The sequence below is a fragment of the Drosophila serrata genome, unplaced genomic scaffold, assembly GCF_035046125.1.
Source record: "Drosophila serrata isolate PLE 108 unplaced genomic scaffold, ASM3504612v1 contig_275, whole genome shotgun sequence".
NCBI classification, from domain to species: Eukaryota; Metazoa; Arthropoda; class Insecta; order Diptera; family Drosophilidae; genus Drosophila; species Drosophila serrata.
Window position 1 is genome coordinate 886,026 of NW_028257173.1, and position 26,724 is coordinate 912,749.

General features: G+C 34.1%; 1 protein-coding gene across 37 annotated transcripts in view; it reads left to right on the forward strand.

Moving 5' to 3' along the window:
- Positions 1 to 26,723, forward strand: part of sky (GTPase-activating protein skywalker) — a 49,325-nt gene extending 22,602 nt beyond the window's left edge. For 11 of the 37 annotated variants that reach the window (XM_086834931.1, XM_086834933.1, XM_086834936.1 and 8 more), the window contains 9 exons: positions 13,921 to 14,123; positions 14,184 to 14,388; positions 20,350 to 20,474; positions 20,549 to 20,877; positions 20,947 to 21,118; positions 22,458 to 22,544; positions 23,709 to 23,867; positions 23,929 to 24,149; positions 24,220 to 26,723. In XM_086834931.1, the coding sequence (XP_086691057.1) occupies positions 13,921 to 14,123; positions 14,184 to 14,388; positions 20,350 to 20,474; positions 20,549 to 20,877; positions 20,947 to 21,118; positions 22,458 to 22,544; positions 23,709 to 23,867; positions 23,929 to 24,149; positions 24,220 to 24,361 (1,643 nt within the window). In that variant the 3' untranslated portion in view covers positions 24,362 to 26,723. Of the gene's footprint in view, positions 1 to 4,518; positions 4,796 to 8,942; positions 10,492 to 13,920; positions 14,124 to 14,183; positions 14,389 to 20,349; positions 20,475 to 20,548; positions 20,878 to 20,946; positions 21,119 to 21,448; positions 21,479 to 22,457; positions 22,545 to 22,960; positions 23,018 to 23,708; positions 23,868 to 23,928; positions 24,150 to 24,219 lie in introns of those variants that run through there. The other 26 variants (XM_086834948.1, XM_086834949.1, XM_086834952.1 and 23 more) reach the window with 18 other exon arrangements.
- Position 26,724: the final 1 nt, after the last annotated feature.

Here is a 26,724-nt window from a genome sequence, read left to right on the forward strand (position 1 = left end):
TTTGTCACAGGCAAAACCAGATTTCGGTAAACAAAAATAAAGATTAAATTGTCTTAATCAAAGCCTGCCTCAGATATTAATTAACCTAATCATTTTGAACCCCTAATAATAATAATTTAATATTTAAGTATACATTTTTGGGGAATTTTCTGTGTCATAGAACTGGCCACGTGCCATCCTAAAAACAGATATTATATATTCGAATATTAAAATAGCAAGCAAAAATTCGAATCTTTATGGTTTAAAATCGAGAATTTATTTGTTGTTAGCAATAACAACATTTTTGCTTACGCAAGCAAATGGAAACAGAATATTTTCCCCTCATTTTCTTTTTTTGTTATTTTTTCCGTTGACGTGCAGCGAACCCAAATGAGAGAAAAACAATAATTTTGTTTTGCTATTTAATGCCAAATTATGTATTGGCAAAAAATAAAACTGAACAAGAAATACATTCAAGAAAAAATAATGAAGGGGGAATAAATTTTCATTCAAGAGAATTTTTTTATGATCCACTTGTACGATTGGAAAAAAGTGTTTTCTTTAAAAAAAAATCAAAAGAATTTTATTTATTTCGAATACAAAATTTTCCACTGATCAGTCGATCTTTAGCTATAAATATATGTATGATTTCTACCGATACCCCCAATATTGGATGCTTTAATTTGGTGGGGCACACGACCCTCACCCGCATTTCTTTTCTGACTTTTCCTCACGTGCCTCGGAAAGTGTGCGAAAAGTGTGCCCCCGAATGAATCTCTAAAATGCTGTAACTGACTTAAACTGGTTTTTGCTTTATTTTATTTTCTGATTTATTTATGTTTGGCATTTTGCTTTGGTTTTCTGTTTTGGCTTCTGCCTTTATTTTTAGTTAATTTCTATTTAATTTGTTTTCAAGAGGGTTGGGTTATTTGATGGGATTGCAATTTGCAAAATCTATTATATAAGTCACGAATTTGCATATTTTATAGTCTGTGAATTTTTTAATTCTGTTCTTTATAAATATATATTTTTGATATATAAATCATTGGGTTTTTTTTCTGTTGTATTTTTTGTATTTTCATTTCCTTTGACCGCTTTGACCGCTGTCTCAAGAATGAAAGTAAAATTTATAAATACATTTTATAAGAAAAATCCCCTCTGAAAGTTTTCTGGGAGTTAAAATGCCTCTGGATCAAGGTTTCTTAATAAAAGTTTATTCGTGTTTAATTAGATTAACACTATTATGAATTATTAAAATATTTTTAAAAGCTTTTTGTGGCATCATAGTTTTCGCTTTTATATATTTATTGTAGTGTGAAAATTAGGTCAGAAATATTTGACATATGGCTTCCTTTGCATAATATTTTATATTTTACATGTATTTATATATTTTCCTGAAATATTTAAAATTTAATTCAGTGCTTAAAGGGTATTCTGATCCCTTTTTTTTAATTTATTATGTGAGTTCAGGAGATCAAATCCAAAAAAACCACACACAACACGCCCACTTGTCGTTAGTCTTTTGATCTTTGAGGGCATAAAACAATCAACAGCTTTGGCCTGTTGAATATCTCAGAGATTTGGATGATGAACGAGGAGAAGCTGAGTGAAAGGGCGGTGGATTTATTTATAATTGGCACTGTTTGTTTGTCCGCCAGTATATATCTTTATCACGATACTTTGCGTGTCGACTGATCGTGTATATATCTCTCTTTCACTGAGTTCTTGATTCCAATTAGGAGCGGAAGGTCTTTCAGCGAACATGGAATATAATTATGAAAAAATACCAAACCGTAAATCAAAGGAAATATGTTTAAAATTAATTTCAGGGATGAAAATGTAGCAAAAAGCAAAGTGATTTTTTTTAGTAAACAAAATGCTAACAGGAATATATGTAATGTATATTGTTTCTATTACTATAGGTTGATTTCTGAAAGTATTTTGTAAATTATTGTACTGATATATAACTTACATCTGATAAATATAATTTCCTTGTGCATTTTAGTCACTGAATTTACTTGCTTATCATTTCTATATATTTATATATAAATTCTGTAATTGCATTATAAATTACAAGGAATCTTACTTGTGTTCAAGTTGAACGTAATGTTTAATTATATAAAAAATCCATCAAACTTATGAATGACTTTGATTCATTTAGCTTTAAGTGTAACCATCAATCGATAAATTGAGCTGAAAGGAAATATTTAACTTGATTTAATTTCTAATTGAATTTCCTGTAACCTATTCTCATTTGTTTTGTTGCTTTTGCTCTTTTGGCCTCTCTGTCAACAGCGGCGCCTACAATAAGACTTATAAATATATATATCGTATAATGTGTGCAGATATATAGTTTTATGTACATACACATATCTTTCTAGGTGCGTTTGTGTTTGAGGTCACTGAGCATTAGAAGAAGCTTTTCTTTGGCAATATTTGCGTTAATGTTTTGTTTACATGCTCTTTGATTTTTTCAAATGCCTAAACATGATAAAGTTTAAAAATATCAAATACAAAGAAACCAGATGCTTAGATCATATCGATTTTTATATACACTTGTGAAGAATTGTTCTTCTTAAATTTTTTAATATATCAATTAACAATATTTATATAATGCAATATTTATATTTACAATATAAATAAATGTTACCATCGTCTTGCAAAAAGTACTATACCCTCTGTTAGAGTATGCCGCTAAAATAAACAAAAAAAAAAATGAGAGAAAATTCTTAAAATAAAGTCACACAAAAAAGCTAAAGATATATGCCGGCCGAAAAAGCTTCCTCTCTCATTTTGTTGCTCTCAGTTTTTCTCTGCCGGCGATAACAATGTTTGCATTTCTCACTGTTTTAGATAACAGAGCGAATTGTTGGGGCATCACCCAGCCATTATTATATTTTCCTCCTCTCCGTTTTTTTACATGCTTTTGCTTTTTCCTTTTGGCCATAAAACTTTATTTATTCCCCTTTCCTTGTTTTTTTTTTTCTTTTAGCTGTAAATTACAACTTAGGTGCTGTGCACTCATTGTTCGTTTTATATATATATATCATTTTTAACACATATTAGACAGCTTTTAAAATTACAACGGCCAAAAAGATAAATGAAACTGGTGATAAACGGTTTCACAGTTAAAAATTAATATGCATTTCGAATTTATGCTTTAAGTATTGTTAGGTTTACTTAATAGTATTTTTTGTTAGCTGTTAATTATTTTTCTAAAATATATTTATTTGTACTTGTACTTCATAATATATAAGATGATCTTTAAGATATTAACAACCAGCGTTTGCTTAGATTTTTTTTTAGGATGGTTTAATTAGGTTTTAACTATAATTCGATGACTAACTCTGGCATAGATATTTTACCTAAAAATTTTCTGGAATTAGGATATTATATTCTTAATATTATTTTTAATCATAACTGATTTTGATTAAGAATATATCCACTATTCTATTTATATAGACTTATTTAAACTTCCTTTTCTCTTATGGCTTCCACACATTTTGAGCTGCCAGAAAGTATGCTCTAAAAATTTCAATGAACTGGCCACTACTGTTGACGGTACAGGGCATTGCTTATGAATGGCTGCGACTGTGGCACAGTAGTGGTGCTTTAATGTTTGGAAAGGTTATGCCTAGAATTTGATTCTTAAATTAATGATAACGTTCAGCACAAAGTGGGAATTAAGATGATGTGACTTTAAACCATACATTAATGGAAAATTTTGTATTGAAAATAATTACCTTCTTGAAGTATAATTCATATTTTAAAGTTGAACTTTAGAAAGTTTTTTTAGTTTCAAATTTCCTAGGATTTCCCTAGGCCCTTCTAATACATTTACCCTTGCAATCGCAGGTGTCATGGTCCATTTTCTTCGCTTCCAGTTCACTTGTCTTCTTCAAATGCGACACTTTTGATTCACACATTGATGATCGGTGTTGTTTAGCCGATCGACGATTTAATAACCACAAATCCGTGATCACATGATGACGACAATGGCAATGGAAATGAAAACAACAAAGTTGCCCTGCACTAAACACTTGATGGCTCATTTCAATATCGATTAAAATCGCGTCAGATGGATGATTTCACTGCAAATCGGTTGTTGTTATAACTATTTTCATTTAAATGTGCAATTAATGGCTGACTGAGTAGGGTGTTAATAGTTTTCAAGAATATTTTCCAACTGAAAATATATATATATATATTTATATTTTTGTTGGAGACGCGCCCCCTTAAAAATATTTCCTGAAGTTGAACGAACTTTTGAGAGCTGAAATAACAATACAAATCAGCAAAAACCTTTATTCGATATTATGCGAAGAGCTTTTAATTAGATAGCTTTTTGTTTCATTTTCGATTAAACAAAAGAGCTTTTATAGAAAATTGTTGTGTCCCCAATTGTAGCCTGTGTTCACCTGTCTTTTCCCCGGTTTCTCACTCTCACCATTTTCTCATTTTCTCCGGAGAGAGATAGCGAGAGTCACAGAGCGAGAGAGAGATAAACTGCTTGGATCGCTGGCGACTTCTCAACTTTAATCTCAGTATAATTCCAACCCTCGGGCCCGGTGGTTGTCGCCTGTCTCTCGCCCGATCCGTCCCAGTTTTAGTATATATATATATATATTTATTTATATATGCCCAAAAGTTGTCAACTGTCAAATCACGAAAAGAAATAAAGAGGAGAAGGCGAAAAACATACACAAGCCCCAAAAAACGCAAAAGAAAATCGAGAAAACAAACGAGCGGTGATCAATTGGAATATACTTTTCGAAACAAGTCGCGTGTCAATGTAATTACTTTAAATGTTTGCAAAGTGCGTGTATATATACCGATATAGGAGCAAACAGGCACAGAAAAAATACAAGATTGTTTTTAAACCAAGATCAATAATAAATATTTAAATGGTTTAATTGTTTAATATGTTTAAATATTGATTTGGTTCATTGAGTATTTAATGTCAAAGTTCACGTATTCAGAACTGACTTGAAAGATAATTATTTAATTTTTCTAATAATATTTATTTGATCTTGTTATCACATACTTTTTGTTTCTGTGTTGATGTTTGGCAGCCTCCAAAAAAAATGCATTCAAACTGCACATTAAAAGCAAAATCGACATTTTAAATCACGGCTCGTTAATTATCACGCCTAGCTGCCAAACTTAAAAATAAACAACAAAAAATCTAGCCATGTTTTGTAGTTGAGAAAATACAACAAATGCAACAAAAATGAAACGATTATAATATATAAATATTGTGTGTGTGTGTGTGTGTGTGTGTACATAGTCTCGTGCGTTGCGTTCAATGGTCAGTCACTCGATCAGTCAGTTAGTCAATGCTATATAGCTTATGACTGTGCGTTGCGTATACGCCATGTAGGCGAAAAAGAAAAATCATTAAAAATGCCTTGTAGTAATGGAAACTGATGGAAATAAAAAAATATGTAGAATGAACTGCGAATTATTCATATAAACAATACGTTTTGTTTACATTGATTTTTCTAGAGCAGCAACAATCAAAACTGAATGAATTGTGAAGGTTTTTTTCCTCACCATCTTAATTAAATGCAAAATTATGCCCATAATAAAAGAAACGTGCAGTATTTAATAAAACACACAGTACAAAACAACAAAAAAAAGGAGGAGAAATAATGACACTCAATTGAATAAATAATTAATTTCGAAATCAATACACTTAAGTGCAAATATGCGAAACCAGTTTCTGGTTCATCTTTCAACAACAAAATCTGGGGGTGAAATAATTTTGTTCTGTGCCAGGCTCAAAGAGGTGCAAATAGCAGCTACTATCATCGGTTTGCAGTTAACATGGCTATAACTTAATTAATTTCCCCAATATTGACACGGTGCAGGCTCGTGGTTCGAAACGAATCACAGTGAATCCGATATTCAGAGCCCTCCCACTTATGCCGGTTATTATACGATCCCCTGCGAATGCCAATTAATAACCATTTGCGAATCCCTCCCCCTGAGGAAGCGAGAATGATGCGGAGTTCGCGCCCAAAGGTCGCCCGTCATGTGCCTCGTCCCTCGAAACGAAATTCGGTTCAAAAATATATGACAGAGGCGGCAGAATGCGATGCTAATTGACAAATATCAAGCTCACGATCGATCGATCGATCGATCGATATATTTATAGCTCGTGCTAAACAATCTGAACAATCTGAATGCAGCAGCGCCTCGTTGACTCGTGCCTTTGCCATCTCTTCAAACTTAATTGATATGAATAATTTGCTTGGGGGAAGAAGGCGTCTAATTTGGTCATATATATCTTACTCATATGCTCTGATCATTGATCACTTATTTGCTAATATTATTTGTTATAATTCTGATTTCATCAAACTCAATAAATGCAAATTAATTCGAGGTACTTTGAGTAATAAAATTTATTCAAATTATTAACTGAAAGGTTGAAATGTAATTTGCAAGTCTCAATGTAATTTGCATTTTAATTTCCAGGAATATAAAAAAATATATAAATATATTTATTTATGCGTAATAATCATTCTCATTTCTTACTAATTCATATATTATATTAAATTTTGAACTGTAGGTTTTTATATAAATTGTTTTGATACTTTATTGTTAACTATATTTTGATAAATATAATATCTCCTTTGGGTTGTATATAGCATATGCTTTAAACTGCTCAAAATATAGTTTAGGGCCTTTAAAATGTTTTATAGAATTCCCTAAATGACTCACTCATTTATGACTCACTTAATTTCAATTAAAATTCAAAGTACAGCTCTTTGAATTATCAGTCTCGAATTCATGTCGCCGCCTTTCACTTTGAGCAACATTTTTTGCAGACACTTTTCCGCCATTTTCATAGACCTTGGTCTCAGGTGGCTTCCTATTCCCATTCTGGCCCAAATCTTATTTCACCCAATGACGCCTTTTCTGCCCCAAATGCAATTAAGCCTAAAAATGCTGACAATTTGGAAGCAAATGAACAAGAAAATAAAATGAAAAAAACCGACACAAGGAGGGCACTCGTCGGCAATAAAAAAATTAATCTGCAGTTTGCCAAAATGAAGAACAACAACAAAGTCTGACACAAAAAAAAGGTTGTCAAATTAAATTTAGCTGCAGCCGGCAATTGTTTTTCCTACATCCCCAACCAACGGGGCTGCCTCGGTTGGCAAGCAAAAGCGGTGACAATGTCGTCAGAGGGGAAAATGTAATAAATTGCATTTGCAATTTACAATTTGCATTTGTTGCTGTTGCTGTTCGCTGCAGCTAACCTTTCGCTCTAACCCCTTCGGCAGATATTTCTTCGTGATTCCGACTAATTGTATTCTTTCCGCCAGCTATAAATTGCACATTAGATCATGTCACAATTATTTCAGTCTGCAAAATAAACAAGGTGTGGTTCGCTCACTGATATTAAACTAAAGATATCTTGTAGGATTAGGAAGAAGCTTTTCACTCTCCCATCTTGGATCGCATAATAATTTGATCAATTCTTAAGAATTAATAATTCATGAGAAGCGTGTCTATATGTGAGGTGGTTGGGGTGGCCAGTGTCAGAAATTCGTGTTAATTGTATAAGTGAAAACTCACGAGTTCTCTTATAAACTACGTCAATTACTGTTTGAAATTAATCAAAATAGTTAATTGACAAGTCCTGTGTGTGTGTGTGTGTGTACGGGTGTATAAATATTATTATTATAATAGCTACACCCTGATCGTAAAGATATCGGTGCAAAGTTTATCTGTAATTACTTTATAGCCTCTTGAGTGTTACCAATTAACTGCCAATTTTGGAAGACTGGTTTATGAAACTCTTGATTTCCAAAGACTTTTATATATATAGAGATGAATAATGTGAATAATAAGGTGAATGAGACTCATATTATGACTGTTCCCTTGGCAGTATCTATATCTTTATATCTGTTTCCTAAGGTGTTATGGGGCAACACTTAAGTGTCGCCATGAATTTTGGGTTCTGTCCCATAAATATACCACAAAACAACATTTTCTATAAAATCCGATACAGCCAAGTCAAAGATAATTGCTATTTTGGTTTATTTTGTTTTTGGGTTTTCCTTAGATTTTTGAACATTTCGGTTAATTAATCATTGGCTCGGTGACTCGACATGTGTGAGTTTCGTCGCGAAAAGCGTTTTTCCCAATGGCCAACAGCCACGCGTTGTTTATTTTGACTATTTTTATATATACCTAAATATATATATATATATATATATTTCTGGTATAAACAAATGGCTGACTTAACTTGATTTTATTTCGCCTGACGAAACATGTGAGAAAAATCAATTTGTGAAGACGCTAAAAAAAGATCAAACCCACGAAAAGTGTGTTGAAATTGCGTCGAAATGTGTGTGGGGAGGAAGGAAGCATCACGTGAGGTGTTTGATGTATGTACTATATTGAATTTTCAATTTTCTTGTTTGAGAAATCGGGTCTCTGGGTCGTTTGATGTATGTAAATGATCGTAATTGAAGGGGTGAACTTGTTAAGGGGGTACAAAAATTAGCAGCTTATTGTTAGTTGATTTTCTAAGAATATTTTCGATCTTAAAATAAATAAATATTTTATATAGGGGTAATACCCATGGAAGGTATTCACATTTTAGTCAGAAGCTTGTAACTATGTGAAGGAATTATTTACGACCCTATAAATCAGATATATTCTTGATCAGCATCAATAACCGAGTTGATCTAGCTATGCTAGACTTAAATTTTTAAACTGAGTATGCAGATTTATTACCCTAATAAAAACTAACATAGTAACGCTTTCCGCATTAAAATTAATGTTTTTTTTTTGCTTAGTTATGAGTTTTTAAACTTTGATTTGTCGAAAAAATTGTCATTAAAATATCTTTTAAAAGAATATAAATTTTTAAGCTTTATTATATTCGATCAACAATGCGATCCTATAATTTCATTGAAAACTGCTTCGACTTCCCAAATTGTTTTTAAATACCACAACTATGAGGTATTAATGAAATATTTTACTACGCTTTTGGTAGTACTTAAATTCTGTGGAAAATGTTTATTTTATTTATTTTGCTTGCCCACAAAAGTGCTTTCGCAATTTTTCCGCTCTCGTTTACCTGTTCAAAATGTAAAAGAAATTCCACATACTGAGATTTTCCCCCATAAATTTGATTTTGTGTTACCGCAAGGCAGAAAATTTTCCCAACCGAATTTTTACTCGGGAAAATGCTCATAAATTAAATAAGTTACGTATACGCAGCGTTGCCAAAGAGAATTCTTTAAGCAAACGGCAGAAATTCTTGCCTGGGATTTTCCAAGCATATTTTCGCCATCGCTTACGAAATTTTCCCCACAAAAGGCTATTTATAAAAGCATTTACACTGCATTTGGCGCTTTTCTTTACCCATTTTCTTTCTCCCCCCTCAGCGAAAGAGAGATAGATAGAGAGAGAAAGAGGGAACAACAGAAAACAGCTGTTTGCTCTGTGGCGCCGATAGGAGAATGCACAAACAAACAAAAATCACAAAAGAAAGGGAAATAAAGAAAACAGAAATAAATCACAAAATATAATAGAGAAGAGCAGAGACCCCGTAAAAAAAAGCTCTAGAAAATAAAGCTTGCACGCGCCAGGTTTCGATCGCTCTCTTTCTCTGTGTGTATTTGTTTTATTTTTATTTTTCATTTACGGATAGAAGCTTTCATTGAGAAGGCAGGGAATGAAACCGGCCTGTCCGCCGGAAAATATCTGAGAACCCCGAACGCATCCGAACGCTCCGCACGTAGGCCTGTCTCTGAAAAGTATCTGGTAGTATTACGATCTTAGGGCACACTTCCCGAGATATATATACATATGTGCATATGCTCTTAATGATTCCTTTCAACCCTCGTTGAAAGTATTGAAATTAATTTCGAAACATCCCGCAGAGAGTGAGAGTCAGTCGTCGCAAATATATCGAAAAATGTGAACAGAAAATTTAAATGTGCTGCAAATTAAATTCAAGTGCTGTCGGCATCGCTGCTCGGGCGACAGCGAATTGCAGATCGCAATAAATTAAAACAATAAAAGGCAGCACCCAGTATATACATACATATAAAAAAAACACAAAAATTAAGAAAGCAAACGGCGAAAAACGAAACAATAAAAAATAAAATAAAAAGAGAGACTGAAATCTACATAAATGATGTCGTTGTTGCTGCGGCTGTTGACAAACAGCGCGAAAAGTTCTTGGTGCCAAAAAAGCAAGTGAACAACAAACAAGAAACAAATTGAAACAAGGTGATAATAATAATAAAATTAAATAAATAAATAAATACAATAAGTAGTGATCAACTTTAACAAAACAAAACAAAACTAAACTGTGAAAAATGGTTGGCAAAGTCTTGGGCATTAAAGACTTGGAGCAGTTCAGCAGCCGGCGGAGCAGTGTCTACGTCGATCCCGAGTGTGACAAGTTCTTTGAGCTGCCGCTCTTCATTGCGGCCAGCTCCAACGACATCACCACCAAGTGCCAGTGTTTCCAGTTCAGTCCAGGTAATAACACACATTCGATGCCAAAGTCCACATGGTAAAAGTCACAGATACAAATAAAAACAGCGATAAAAATAACACAAACCCAAAAAAATCTAATGTTAATAGTTCAAAACCAGTGGGCAAAATTGTAGAGAAATTGTATATTAGCTTACTAAAAAGTCAGTTAAGTGATTTAAGCAAATAAATAAGGGTTAAGGCTGATCTATATATGTTTTTCAGATCATTTTGTATAGAAACTAGGTATAGAAAATGTTCTCTATATGAAAATATATTAATTCCTGACCATTATTTTTTAAGTGAAGCCACAGATTTTATACTTGTAAACCTTAAATTTTCTGTGGAATATACATATATTACACTCATATGTCTTTGAAACTCATATAAATAAAGTCAGCAAAAGTTTTATGAAACCATTACAATTATTATTTCCCTCAAAATTTGATAATTAACCTAGACCTAGATTCTGAAATGTTTATGTTTTCCTATATTTATAATTCAAATACATTTCTGTTTATTGAAATGGTTTGTTCTCTGGTAACAACCTTGTATAAAAATATTCTTTTGCCTTGGGATTTCCTTGTTTACCCAAAATTCACTTAAACTGCTTAACACATTTAGCACTAATTAAAATGCAGAGCCATAAACTGTGTGTGAGAAAACAGTAAAAATAAAATCAATCAGTTGCGGGAATAAAAGCATTTTGATATTTTCCCAAAAATATTCCCAAGTGAAGTTTGGAAAACAATGAATGATATCTTTCTGGGTGGTGTGAGTGTGTATTATCGTGTGTTAAGGCGATAAAAGTTTCCGCTCCAAGATAAACTCAAATCAGATTTCGCTCTCTATACAAATAATTGCTAATTTAATGGCATTACGTTTTGTGCTCCTAATCGGATTGCACAATTTTAATGGTGCCTAAGCGCATTTTAAAATATGCGACTAAATCACCAATTAAAATGAGTGCTGCTTTGTTGAGTACTTGTTACAGGACTTGGATTATGTCATAATAACCCAATTATGAAGCACTTTCTGTGTGTGTGAGTGCGGTATATGGTTTTGTAAAAAAAAAACAAATGAAATTGATTGCTTCGAGAGGAAAATTACTGCATCGGTTGCAAATGGAATGTTTAGTATATCGATGACGATCTTATTTCCATGTTGGTCATTGGAAAAATGCAAAAATAAAACCAAGGGGGATGCTGTGTATGAGAGATGGGAATGTAAATGGGGATTAATTACCTCCCCAGGCCACAGAGCTTTACTACAATTATTCCAGTTTTTTATTATTATTGCATTTGCTGCAATGAAACTCTATAGTTCGCCATATCTTATCGCTCTCGCTGCGATTTGATAGTTTGCATTACCCACAGTTTATGGTACTAAATGCCATTTGGCTAAACGATTCTCGTTTTGTGACATCCTAAACATTTTTTAAGTCATATTAAAGCGAGTGTGCAAATAAATCAAAAGGCTCTACAACTTAGTATTTGTGATTTGCTTGGTCGATATTTGATAATGGCGCTCCATGATTTCCCAACTTATCAGTCACAGGCGATGATAAGGATAGGGAGGGGGGCAATGCAAAAAAAAAAAAAAAAATCGATCAGCTGTCGCTGCCTGTAATGAGACATGTCCGCACTGCAATCAATTACCCCCACGCCGATAGAGCTAATCAATAATGGCAGCCCCCGATGGGGTTCAATGTGGCATTGGGAATGGGAATTGGGTGTGGAAATGGGATTGGGATTCGGACTGGGCAAGGGGTTTGTCCTACATACGCAATTGACCAGCTGACCGGGTGAGAGATAGGGAATCTACGGTTGTCACCTAATTGACACATCTACTACAAAATAATGTCCAGGGGGTACTACTGATCTTAAGTATGTATATCTCGTAGTGTTTTAGTTGGAAATAAATCAGTTCAATACAGTAGGTGCTTTCAGGAATATTAATTATTTACTAGAATAGAATAGCTAGTTTAAAATTTAATAAAGTTCTGAAAAGTAATTTCACAGTTAATTACATTTTAAGCAACATACTCTTAATAACTTATTTATCAATACAATTTAGTATATGTACTCAAGACTTAATAAACTAATTTATGGCCTCGAATAGCTAACTTTTCAGACTACTTAAATTGTTAATTACAAAAAAATGTAATATCAGCACTTAAGTGATAGATAATTTCACCTCCACTTTATATACTTTTATTCCAAATCAGCTATCAAATACATATAGAGATAACATGTATATAACCTTTTTTGGTATAATAATATTCAGCATTTTCCTATGAATTCATAAAGCTTTTCATTGATAAACGAAGTTTTGGCTTTTCTGATATGGCTATTGCTTTCCAAGGAAATTTAACTATGGAATATATTATTTCAAGTTAATTTATAAAACAAAAATACTGTCAATGGTTTAATGTTTCATTTTAATAAAGTTTCAAGCGTTAGCAGAGGTTAGAATAAATATTTCCTTCGCTTTCGTCACAAACTAAATATAAATTGTTGTATTTTATCAATACTTTACTTATCAGATGCACTTTCTCAAGTATTTTATTTTGACCACTTGTCGTATGAGTAATTCCGCTGCCTTACACATGAAATTTAACTACTTATCGGTGGTGCACACAAGTATTTTTTGTTATATCTTGAGCTGTTGGGCTAGCCCCACCTGCCAAAGCGACTTTGATGATAGTGGAGAAGGCTCCTTTGCACTCCCATTTGAATGGGTCTAGAGCGGCGACGGTAGTGGTGATGATAACCTCAAGAACCCCCTCCATTATTATTATTATTATTAGCCGTAACAATAACAATCGTGTCATATGATTGCCACAGCTGAAGTGCCCCTGAATTCCAACAAAAAATAAACGGCAGCCTCGAGTACTCGAAAAAGCGGCTACTGACTTTGTTTTTGGTCTCTTTGGATTTTCATTTAACGATGATCCAGGTTTTGTTATTGACCTAACCTAAGTGGGATTAGCTTGCAGTCTAATCGAATGGGAAAAATAAATAACTTTAGCCGTGCAATTAGGTAGGTTTATCAACTGTTTAGGGTTAAAAATGATAGCTAGGGTTCTAAATTTAATTTTAAACGCTAAAAAGAATAATTACCTGAGCTCAAATTACTTTAAATTAAATGATTAGAGTAATTACAGAACAATAAGTTGATTAATTCATTGCATTATCTATACAAAATTAACACCACAATAAAAAAAATATTTGTATTTAATGATTAAACATTTAAAATCAAACAAACAAAACCATTAGTATTAATTTAAGCAATAAAAATATTAATAAATATACATTGTTTTTCGAGTATTAGTCATCTTTTATGACAAAGTTTCACTTTTATCTCTCTGGGGAATCCTTCCCTTTAATCATAACTATTAACTAATCGATCAACTATCTTTATTTGTGTTTGTAGGCAAAGAGCCGGCACTGCGCTCCTATACCGAAATCCAACAGCTGCTGCAGCAGGGCAAGAAACGTGACGTTAAGAATATACTCAGGGAGAACTCGTGGCCAATAAACTCCCCAATCCGATCCCAGCTATGGCCAATGCTATGTGGCCAACACCAGACCAAGGAGCACATGCTCGATGGCTTCTACTGGGAGATGGTTCATCAGGTAAGTAGCGATTTATTATATATTTTATTTGAAATTAATAAAATATTTCTTCATTTTAAGGTCTTTGGCACCACGGAGTTGTCGGAGAAGCCCATTATGCTGCCCGCCTTTGTGGATGCCACACATTGTTTGCCGTATCACCTGACCAGCACCGGCAGAGCCGTGGCCGATCGCATCGTGAATGTCCTGGGCTACGATTGCCCCGATATTACCTACAGTCCAGTATTGTATCCCATTACATCGATACTATTGCATTTCATGTCGGGTAAGTTGAATACACCATATACCATATACCGTATACCACTCCAACTTGCACACGTGAATGTCAATATTTGATCAAGTCATTTTTTATCGCCTCAACAAAGCACACAATATAAGTGGCACAATTTGTAAGGTAGTCGATCGGTCGGTCCTCCCTCTCGTTTCTATATACGATTCGTATATATATAAACGTAGATTCTCGACGCGTATCGCAGTTGGTTGCAAATTGATGTATCGTGATTTTCTGGCTAATTGATTTGGCCAACATGCAATGAGCCACAAAATAATTTAAAATGTAAATCTTGTTACTCCCTTGTACGGTGGGTACAGTAAGGAACGTTATTGAAGGGCAGTCAAGAAGTTTGGGAATATTTCGTAAAGTATTAAATGAGTGTGGAAAAAGGGAGATATCTAAAAATTATAATTTCTATTTTAGAACTTTATTATATCAGCAAAATATAATCTATAATGCTTATAATTTTATTTTCCACTAAAATATATATATTTTTATCTAAAATATTACAAGATTATCTGGAAATCGGAATATAAATTAACTTAAATCTATTTTAAATGAATTTCTTTTGCTAGCATAAAATATTTTCTCTTAATCTTGCTTTATTATAAGCACTTTATTAGTAATTTTAAGAATTAGTAACAACAAACGGAAATGTATTTTAGGGCTATACTTTTCTCCTTGTTTGTTATGACTGGCACTGTATCGCAATGTACTTGACCATAGTCAAATGATCAACGTCTAACTGTCTGCTTTAGTTCCGCATTTGTTGTTGTTTTCGAAACACTTTTTTCTCGTACTACTTTATTATCAGCTAATCATTATTTTATTATTGCTGTTGTTGTTGTTGTTGTTGCGGGCGGCGACATAATAACACAAACTCAAATATTAAACCTATATAATATAGATTATTTACTTGGAATTTGGTTTCATCTAGTCAGGTGTGGATTCAGTAAAGATCCCCCCTCGTTTCCGTCGCCTTTATCAATGATTGAGAAGGGAGGGAAAATTTCTGAATACGAAATGAGCAAAATTCGAAATGAAAATATTGATGTGTATATAAACAAAAATAAAAAAAAAACCTTCACAACAGATCCATTTCGGAAGTTCATCATGGGAATCGTCTCAGGCTTAACCTCAGATTAAATTGACAGCTGGTCATGTGCCCGACCCCCGTAGATAACCCCATCCTGTCATTGTCTGATAATTATTATCTTTTGTAATCTAATCAATCGCAGATGCGGAACACCAGACTACAGAATTCATTTATAGATCTATCGATCTGGTTTTAAGACTATTTCTCAAAAGAATATTATCTCATGTTTATTATCTCGATTTTGTTTGCAATTGGAATATTTATATTTATAGCGCTAATGCGCCTTATTAGTGGGAGCTAGCTGATAAGTCGGATTTTTTTTTTTTTATATTTTGATGAGGAGGTCAGACAGACAGAGAGCAGTCATTCCGAAGGTTTGTTTACACTGTGCGAAAACGGTTGTCCTCCATATGCCAGCGTCGTCTGTGTCTAGCAGATAGGGAAAATGTAATACCGGGCAAGTTCTCAACGAAATTTCGTTTGATTTTACAGATCTTCATGAATTAAAATTAATATAGGATCTTACTTTAATTGGAAAAGGGCTTCGTTTCTGTAATTGTTTATTCTTAATCCAAACAAATATATTTATTTATTGGGTTTACTTTTTCTGTTGTAAATAAAATTTAAACGCTTCGGTGGAAACACTCAAAAATAACCATACATCTGAAGATTGATGGGCACTCGAAATAAAACAATGTGAAAACAAAAAAGGAAGCTAACGTTTGTATGGCAGCTATGTATATGATATAGTCGTCCGATTTTCATAAAATTGTCCATAAAATTCTAGATTAATATAAAATAGATGTATATTAAATTTTACGAAAATCTGTTCAAAACTGGACAAGTTATAATATATATATTTTTTTTAATATTTTCCGATCGTTTCTATGGCAGCTATATATATGTATATATACATAGTCCACCGATTCGGCATGCTCCGATTTATATACGAAGTAAAATTATATTCAAGAATATCTCCATAGTTTCAATCAAATAGCTTGCATGCTCTTAAATTTTTTTCTAAAACAAATCTCTTTATTCTGCGCATATAATTCCCAACTGGTTCTAACATCCCCGGAACGAAGTAACTTCTGCCGGCCAAGTCCCAGACATGTGTTGTTGTACAAAAGTTGCAAGTCATTGTTTATTAGTGTTCAAAGTTAGTAAGTGATCATACATACTTACTGGTCATAGGTACTTACTGATCATAGTTACTTAATGTTCCTAAATACTTGCTGTGCATAGTTAATCATCATAACATATGATTCCCAACTAGTTTTAACATCCACGGAACGAAGTGACTTCTGCCGGCCAAGTTTCAGACATGTGTTGTTGTACAAAAGTTGCAAGTCATTGTTTATTAGTGTTCAAAGTTAGTTAGTGATTAAACATACTTACTTATCATAGTTACTTACTTGTCATAGATACTTTCTGCTCATAGTTACTTAATGTTCACTGATAATTACTGATCATATTTACTTACTGGTTTTAGATACTTACTGATCTTCTACATTTAACAACCGTTTCTATGGAAGTTATATTATATAGAATTCCGATTTTCTTAAAACTAAAAACAAATTTCTATAATAATAGAAGATAGCTTTTAGATAAAAATATGCTTAAAATATGTTATAATACCCTCAAGGGTATAAAATGAGTGACCGCCTTTCAATCAACGCATTTCAATATTAATAATATTTACGCTGATTTTCGTACTGTTGCATTTTCAAGTTCAAGAGACGAGTCGCTCATAATAAACAAATGTTTAAAGTGATATAGATAGCACCATATGCATATGTCTTTCTGTCTGACTGTCGGCACTTTGCTGTTGACGTCATTGCGATTCGATTCGATTTTGATTCGTCTTCTTTTTTGCAATTTGCAAATTTTGCCTTTACCCACTTAAAGTAAACAGAAGAAAAGACAACGAACAGAAAAAATAAGGAGAAGATTTCAAGGCTTCTCCCTTCTTTGCATTCATTTGGATTCTAAGTTTACTACTGACACACTTTTCTTTTAAACAGATCTATAATCTTGTAACAGAAACAGTAGAAACAATAAATTAAAAATGATGTATTAGGCAAAGGTATTGATTTATTTAGACCAATAAAATTAGGATCTCGGAATATGAGAATTGTATTGTAAATCATATTACATATCATTCTAACCTTCATATAATTGTATTTTGGTCTTATAATTCCATTTGTTTATATTTTTTTGTGGAATTTTGAAATGTTTGGCTTTGATTTCGCTTTCTGGTCGGTTAATAATAGCAACACGTGAGCATAAAATTCACATAAAACTTAGACAGAAGACAAAGCAAATGCGCACATATGTGTACTCTACATTTATGGCTTTGTTTGCCAATTCTATTCAGCTGAGTTCTCAGTCTGTTCTGGGTTCTAGATTCTCCATTCTTTTATTGTTTGTGTTCTTTAGAGCCCTGCCCAAAACATTGTCTCATATATAGTACATAGCATTGTGCATATTTGTTTTGCACGATTGTTTTATATGTTATATATGGAGTGGCTGGATCTCCGGGTATCATCATCATCATCATATCAAATACGAGTAGTATGTCGTAGTTGTTGGTAATTCTGGGCACGCACGATTCGGATTAAAGTATATGGAATATTTGCCAGTACTTGGCTTTAATGGCCCCGTTGGCTCTGACGTCAGTCTTGAGTCAGGTAGGGAGTGAATGAAATTTGTGAATATATACATATATCCCCAGTCAATTTGCATTCCTCGGTGCCCTTTTACATTTATATTCATGAACCAAGTAAACAAACGAAAGGAGAGGGAGCGAAAGGTTTCAAGGTTTTCTCTGGGTATTTAGGGAACTTTGCTTTACTTACAAAAAGTTTCTGTTTTAGCACAGAGAGAAAACAGGGTTACAAAATAAATATTAATCTGCATTACAAAGTCCTGTCAATTTTCAATTGAGCAATTTTCTCTGTTATCAAAATTTGTCAAGTGTTTTTGTATATTTTTACCACTTTTGCTTTGGCTCTGAGAAATATTTGCATTGTTTATGTTTGAGTTTGTTGAGCTAATTAAAGCAGAGCAGCAAATGAATTCCAGTTCAGCATCTCTTCTATCTGGTCTGGAGGTGTGTTTAGATTATCTTTTTCGCTATTTTTGGATGGTTTATATCTCATAAATAACTCGACACGTGCTTGCTGACGTCGTACTTGACTTAAAAAGTGCGCCGTCTCATTAGCAAATCAACCTATCCTCAATTTAAATATAGAGCAACCTTATCGCTCGATTTCAGCCAAGTAGTTGTAGTAGTTTCTCTTGCCAGCTCGCCAGCACTTTAATTGCCTAATTAGTGGCACTGCAGTTGTGTTCTTTGATTAATTTCAATTGGAAATTGTTTACTTCTGCCCGCCGACTGATAATGATGATGATGATGGGTCATTAAAATTTGAGCTGAATGTGTGCAGATTATTGCAATTGCAATGGCAAATTTCCATATATTAACGTCATGTGTTTATAAATAGCGCCGTAAGCTAGCTAGCTTAAGGAGGCCCTTAAATATTTAATAAACTTATCAAATGTTTGCCAGCCAGGCGTCGTTCCGCAACAGATAAAAATAAAGTTCAACCCACTATATAGAATGCATGTACTCCAGACTCTGCTCCGATCCCTTGATAATCGAGAGCAGGCCCGGGAGAAGCTAAGTGGAACCGCCTTTGGCCGGAGTAATCCACTGATAAGCCGGCAAAATCCGCTGATAACGCTCTTTTGTTTATTCCTCGGCATTTGAAAGTAATTAAACTTTGTAATGCAGCGAATCAATTGAGGGGATTTAAGGCGGGAAGAAAGGGAGTTCACATCGGTTCAGTATCTAAATTAAATTTTGAGACCCCCGCTAATCCTGGGACTTGACTGATTGCTAATTGATCGATAAGTTACAATTACATTTTAAATGCCTGACAAATTTTTACCACTTTTTCGGTTGATTTTTAATCAGACTTTGCGAGTTGTGCTAATGAATCGCTCACGACAGTCAAGAAAATAACTCGAGCACAACGCTGGGAGAATATTTTTAGAGCAGCTTGATACACTCGGAGAGAATAGAGGTTTAAAATGAGAATATTTATTAATATTATGTTCTATACAAGCAAAAATAATTGTGATTACTGTAGGTAGGCTCCTTAATTATATGATTTCTTATCTATATTTAACTAGAATATATATCTTCTACATTTTTCCTTTGAGTGTATCTACGACATTGCATAATTTGATCTAATTTCAAAATCAAATAATCAAAACGAACGCACATCTCGCAAGCTCGTTGATAAAATTGTGCCAGCTAATTATGGAAAATTGAAGAGGGATGTGGCAGGGGCTGGGGGGAAATGGCATGTGGAAAATGGCAAAGGCGATGACGCTGGTCAAAGTGCATTATAAAACCAACGACCGACTGATTCTCAACGCATTCTAGATTCAATTTGCGCTGCGTCATTGCGGTAATGCCACTACTTGCTTCCACCACAAATGCCATCGAGATGCTAGTGCTAGTTGCTAATTCAGTTCCATAGTTCCATAGTTCTAAATTTAAATTAGTAGCGGATATGGGTTTGCGGGGGACTGCATAAATTGTGGCTAAGGTTAGGCCTGTTATTAAATAGATAATTGTTGGAAAAACTGACTGCCATACGATCTTACACTTACAACAACTGGCCAACGGGGCGTATTAAATATCAAATATTACGTATACGACGTGTGGGATATTTGATTATATCTAATGAGCAGTAAATAAACAAAAGAAGGGGATTAAGAACATTTAAATATTTATCAGTCAGTTTTGGAAACTAATATTTAATTTACTCTTTTAACTTTTGCAGAGGAGGAGGCGTATGTGTGCCTGGCCGGTCTGGTGGGCAGCAAGGAGAAGGTATTCATCAATCAAACCAAACTACAGCACGAGGTCACCTGGAAGACGGTGATGCAGATAGCCAAAAAGCACACGGTGAGTAGTCTATCATGCCCCATCAATCATTTCATTTATTAATTAACAAAATGAAATGTTTCTTTTCCCTGCAGAAAAGTGCAACTTCGTATTTCCAACGTATTTGCCCGGGCCTGAAGCTGGAGCGTGTCTTCATGGACTGGTGCTGGTGGATTCTAGCCGGTCTTCCCTTCCAGCATCTGGTGCGGATCATGGACTGCTATTTCCACGAGGGCATCAAGGTCCTGTATCGCGTGGCCCTCGTCATACTCAATCTGTTTCACAAGGAGTGTCAGTCGAACAACGAATGGAGTCCGGATAATATTAAAAATGACATTGGCAATGCGTTGATTAAGTTCTGCAAGAAGATACCAGTGTCGCCGGCGAAGTTGCTCCATGCCGCCTTTAGTATTAGGGGACTGAGGTGAGCTATTCATTCAGCTAAGAGTCGAGGAAATGTAACTAATTCTGATTTTATATTTGCTTTCCACAGTACCCAGTATATTTCTAGAATATTTATCAAGACTGAAATGCTACTAAAAAGCCGTTCCGTGCTCACCAGCGGTTCGAAGCAATTAATCAAATCGCGTTCAAGTGATAATCTGCCCACTAGTCAGTCGCAGGTCAACATTCAGATGATGTCGCACACCCTGACCATCCGAGAGGTATGCAAACCCCCATTTTTCGACACACACCCTAAACCCCAACACCACCATCACACTGAATAAACATAATACATAATACAGAGATTTTAGAAATATACAAAAAAGACAAACAGAAACCGAGCTAGGCATATTCCGTTCGTTCAATTTACACAGCACAGCACAGCACTTAAAACAAACAATGAAACACCTCGTCTAATGGTAATCTCTGATTTATTTTTTATTCGTTTTCTGTTTATGTTCCTCTCTCACAACAACTTCTCTTCGACAACTTTTGAAACAACAAAACAACGCACCCAAATAAAAAACAAATATCAAAACCAAAAAAACCAGAAGCTGCACTCCGAGAGCTGTCGCAATTTGGTATGAGGCTAGAAAAAGAATTATACAATCAAAAATTATTATCCTAAAGACAATACTGTGATAATGCTGCTGATGTTCGATTGATTCTGCTTGTTATGTTCTTGGTTTTCCTTTTGAAATTTATTAACTTTCTCCCTCGAGTCGATTGAGAGTTTGTTTTGCGGGCAAGAAAAGAGCGCTTGAATGAATGTATCGCATGATAAATTAGGGAAATTATTAATTATAATTCAAAAACACATGATTGTGTGTGTATATAGCTTTGGAAATAACTGAAATAAAGTTCAATAATTCGAGAAATTCAGTTAATTCCCAAATATTCCCCTGATTCGACTCGATTTTGTGTTCGTTCGTTCTGCTGCCACTTGACTTTTGCGTTGTGTTTATGTTTTTTCTTTTGTTTCGCTGAATGATCTAACTTCTTGCTGAATTTCTTATTCGTTCCTCGTTACTTGTCAATCAAAGCGAAAGCACAGCCTCAACACAATAACCACATTTATAAAATATAACCACACAATATAATACAGCTTCTTTTAATATTCATTTCTTTTGCTTTTCCGTTGTAATAAAAGGCCAAATATATACTCACATACAAAAAATACTTACATAAACAAAACAGAAACCAAACCAAAAATTAATCCTGAAATGTGCAATTATTGCTCCTCTTATATGAAAAATCAACATATATCTATAAATAAAATGTTATTTTCTATTTTTCTTGTACCTTTTTTTGCTGCCTTGGCAACGAATGAATGAATATTAACAATAAACCATACCAAATAATAAATAATTGCAAAACGAACAAAATCAATATAAATTTGCGTACGCTTGATCAATGTAAACATATATTTTCGATACATCGATGAAAAATGCATATCCGCGGGTTCATATTGGGTGCCATAACTGTTAAATATTCCATCCATCAACATCATGATTATATGTATAAATCATAAATATATATATTATAAATATATATATATAGGGCGAAAAGTCGCCCGGTCATAGAGCCATCGCGATGGGCGTTTATCCCATACACAATCTGAAAAGTCAAGCTTGTAAGAACGAAGATGTAAGTGAAAAGTCAAAGTCAAAATCAAAAAACAAACTCCACTTCAATATTCGACACCAACTGAGAACACACTTTAAAATCGTATTATAAATATATACATACATTCTATATCCCAAATATTTATCAATGCTTTTGGCTCACATTCCATTCAAGCCACAAAAACTGCATGAATTGCTAGAAATTCAAACAGAATTGATTTCGATTCTTAGTTTCTAATTGATTTTTACCTTTTATGAGTTGCCAGTCAGTTTATTTTATATTCATCGTATATATATTGTTTCTTTAAAATAGGTCAAGAGGAGGGCATAAGAATATATATAGGAGATCGTTCTCATTTGTGTCCCCCTCAACTCTCATCCGCCATTATTGCATATAATTTGTTTTGCTATATATCACATCTATATATCTTTTCATAGCATTTTGGTTTGCCGGGCACAAAGAATTTCATAAAAACCTGGACGGATAGACAATTTGTAAGCATTGCATTGCATATTGACAAACCCTCCAAAAACAACCTGTTTTTTAATCCCATAAATATTCCATTTGTCATTATATATCCCATCCATCCATTACATTTGTTTCATAGAAGAAAGCGAATGAAATTCCTTTTCCCTCATTCAAAATTTCAATCTGTTTTTCCATTCCGTATGCCATTGTAGGCAAAGTCCTCCTGTGTCTCCCGTCCTGCAGTTGTCATTTAATGTTAGTTATTTTCCCGATAGTTCATCTGTGAAGAATTCATTTGGCAGAGAATCAAAAAATTCATAAAAAACCAGCTTACAGTTTGACAGCCAGTTTAACAAGCATTGCTGCTGTCGCGCCTGCGCCGCTGCTACTGCTGCTGCCTACAGTTCGACCTGAACTGTGCCGTAGTTTACTTTTGTTTTTTTGTTGTAGTTTTTTAGTCATCATCGAGCGTTGTGTTGTATTTGTTTATTAACCCTGGCTTTTAGTTGTTTACCTTTTTGACTTGTTGACCCTTTTAGCTCATGTTCTTTTCACTCTACTCTCTACCCAATGCCAACTTATGTATTTTGTTCTGTCATTTGGCTAATTGCTACCCCTTTTTTCAAATACGTTACTCGTAGTTGTAGCCAAGTTAATGCCTCTAATATTGTTTAATATCAGTTGTTAATAATGCTTCTTGTACGCTCTTTCCATTAGCTATTCACGCTGTGGTCCTGGCTGCCCGTGAGGATAACAATGTACCAACCGGTGCTGCTGTATACCACGGAGGAGCATGGCTGCTCCCTGACCACCTTCTACGTCCGGGTGGAGCAGCATGAGCCCACGCTGCTCATGATCAAGACGTGCAATAATGAGGTGAGTGTAATGAGAACCATGTCCCATATCCAATTAATTAATATTTATCTTCATTTTTTAGGTATTTGGCGCCTATTGCTCCTCGCGCTGGTTTGAAAGGAATGTCAAAGATGACAAGGGCCAGCGACAGGCCTACTTTGGCACCGGCGAAACATTTTTGTTCTCTTTGTATCCGGAGCGAGCCAAATATCCCTGGGTGGGCATTGAGGGCGACAAGGATCTGGGCCACAGTTCCGAGCTGTTTATGGCGGCCGACTCCAAGATGATCACCATTGGTGGCGGGTATGTTTAAAAGATTGTACCCTATATAACGTACTTATTGGTTTAATTGTTTATCAATTATTATTTTTAGCGAGGGTCAGGCCATCTGGATGGATGAGAATATAAGATTTGGCAAGACGGACAGCTGCAAGACCTTCAATAATCCGCCCCTGTGTCCGTCGGGAGATTTCGAGATCCGTGTACTGGAGGTCTATGGCTTTGTGGGCATCTAAAACTCCTTTTTCAGTCTGACCGAGATATTGCCCGCCGATGATCAAGTGCTCGCTCAGCCAAGCGCCAAATTGTTCGACCTTCCCCCCCGCGTTTCCTATATATATACCCAACTCAAGAACCTGCAGATTGCTTTCGTTTCCGCCTCAATGGGCGGATGCCGAGGATGATATAAACCGAGATGAGAAAATGTGTAAACATTTATAAAAGCTTATTTATAAATATATGTATCGAAAGTGTGGCCAAGCAGCAAGCTTGTTAAGTGTTAAATGTTAATGAAAAAAAAAAAAACAGAAAACAAAACAAAAATGGAAAACAAAAATTATATATTATATAATGGAAATACTCTGTGAGTTCATATGTTTCAAAACGCAAAGCTTTGAAATTACAATACACTAGTTGTTATATAACCCCTTTACATATACTATATATATATATACTATACAAGCATATATGCATAATGAATTATATTATAAAAGTGTATATCTAAATGTAAATCATGTATTTCTAAAGCAGCAAAGAAAAACAAAATATTCCTTAAAGAAAAAAACGAAAGCAGAAAACACAACAAACACCAGAAAACTTTTGGGCTGCAAAATTCATTATTATTATTATTATTATTGTTTATTAGCGTTGTAATATTTCATTTAGTTTAAAACTATATGTATGTATTTTTTCTTTCTGTAAACCAAATTTACTGACTTGACTGAATTCGTTATTAATGTTATTAATATTATTATTATTGCTATGTGTATAGAAGAAAGTGTAACTTGTGTAAATTGGATTGAAAACAAAACAAAACAAAAACTGGAATGTTTCAAAAAGTTGTCTCCCAATCAGTTGGTCGCAAAACAAAATATATATAGAGATAAAGCAAAAAACCAAACATCTTTCGATTAGTTTAGCGCTGTTGCCGACCATGATATATGCTCAGAAGATACTACAGATATATGTACTATATAGTTTATAGCCCACAAAATGATACAAAACAATAACTATCCGAGTTTGTAGTCACTTTGCAAAGTGCCGAGTTAGGAAATGTGGGGAAAGTGGGAAATGAGCGCCCCTCACCCCCCATGTGCAATTGATCTCAAAACGAAAAACGAATGATGAAATGTATTACAAGTTGAAGGCTACATAAACAACAAACAAAAACGGGAGAACAATCAATATAAATATCTTAAGATTCCATTCCAACGAAATTTTCTTTTTTGCTCACTCACACCTCCACAACAAAAAAATTTTTGCACCTCTTTTCTAGTCAATTTTTATGTTTAAATGAAAAAGCAAGAACATGGCGTGTTTCCGTTCATTCCGCTTCATCTCCACCACATCCCCACTTGGCCTTTGAGTGACTGCAGATTCGGATAGTTTATTGAGATCGTTGCACTACTCAAGCGAATTGTTAATGGAATTCAAAGAACGACAACGAAAATTTTAGGAGAAGGAGCCGCCGGCACAGATTGCAGGAAAGAGCACTCCACAACATAATTGCGGAGCTGGTACTCCACAAAATCCCGCACCCGAAGATCAAACAAATCCCTGAAATTATTATAAATGTTACACCTGCAATCTGTGGCCGTGAGAGCAGCAGTGGAACGGCAAACTAAATATGATAAATAATAGCCTTTAGGTTTTAAACAAAACTCTCTGTGTTGTTGTTACTATGATTCAATGTATATGTGCAGCATTATATATATATAAATATATAGTATATGGCATACGAAATAATCGAACCCCAATTAACAAAAGTTGATCCATATAAAAAAAGCCAAGGCAAAGCGAAAATAATTGAGTAAAAGCAAATCTGTTTGTTATTTGTTTCAGAGTGTGTGATTTATGATGAATCGTAAGAGAATAATAAGTTTTACTGTATTTTTGGTTGACTAATTCGTACACGCTGATTGAATTGATAATATGAATAATTGTTGATAGAGCTTAAGTTGTCGGAAAGTGCTGCTGGGAGAGAGACAGGATTGTGTTTTTGAGGAGAGACTCCCTCGGGGCACTGGCCAACATAGACAGTATTTGGTAAAGCAAAAAACAAACAAAACAAAAAAAAAACTGTTGAGAAAAAGTAATATCTTTTGTACATAAATTGTTTTCTATCTGAATTGTTCTCAATGTGTAGTTTAAACACCGATATCTTGATACAAAATATCCATATATATTTATATTTGAATGTTATTTATGTGTAGCCCAGCAAGTGACATGAATATAATCCGCAGCTAAGATGATATATCCCCACATACAATAATTTACACAAGCAACTGGAAATATATGCAAAAATCGAAATGTGTTTCTGAAGATCAACAACAACAAGTATATATATTGAGTATGATTAACTGCTAAGTGAAACAGCAAC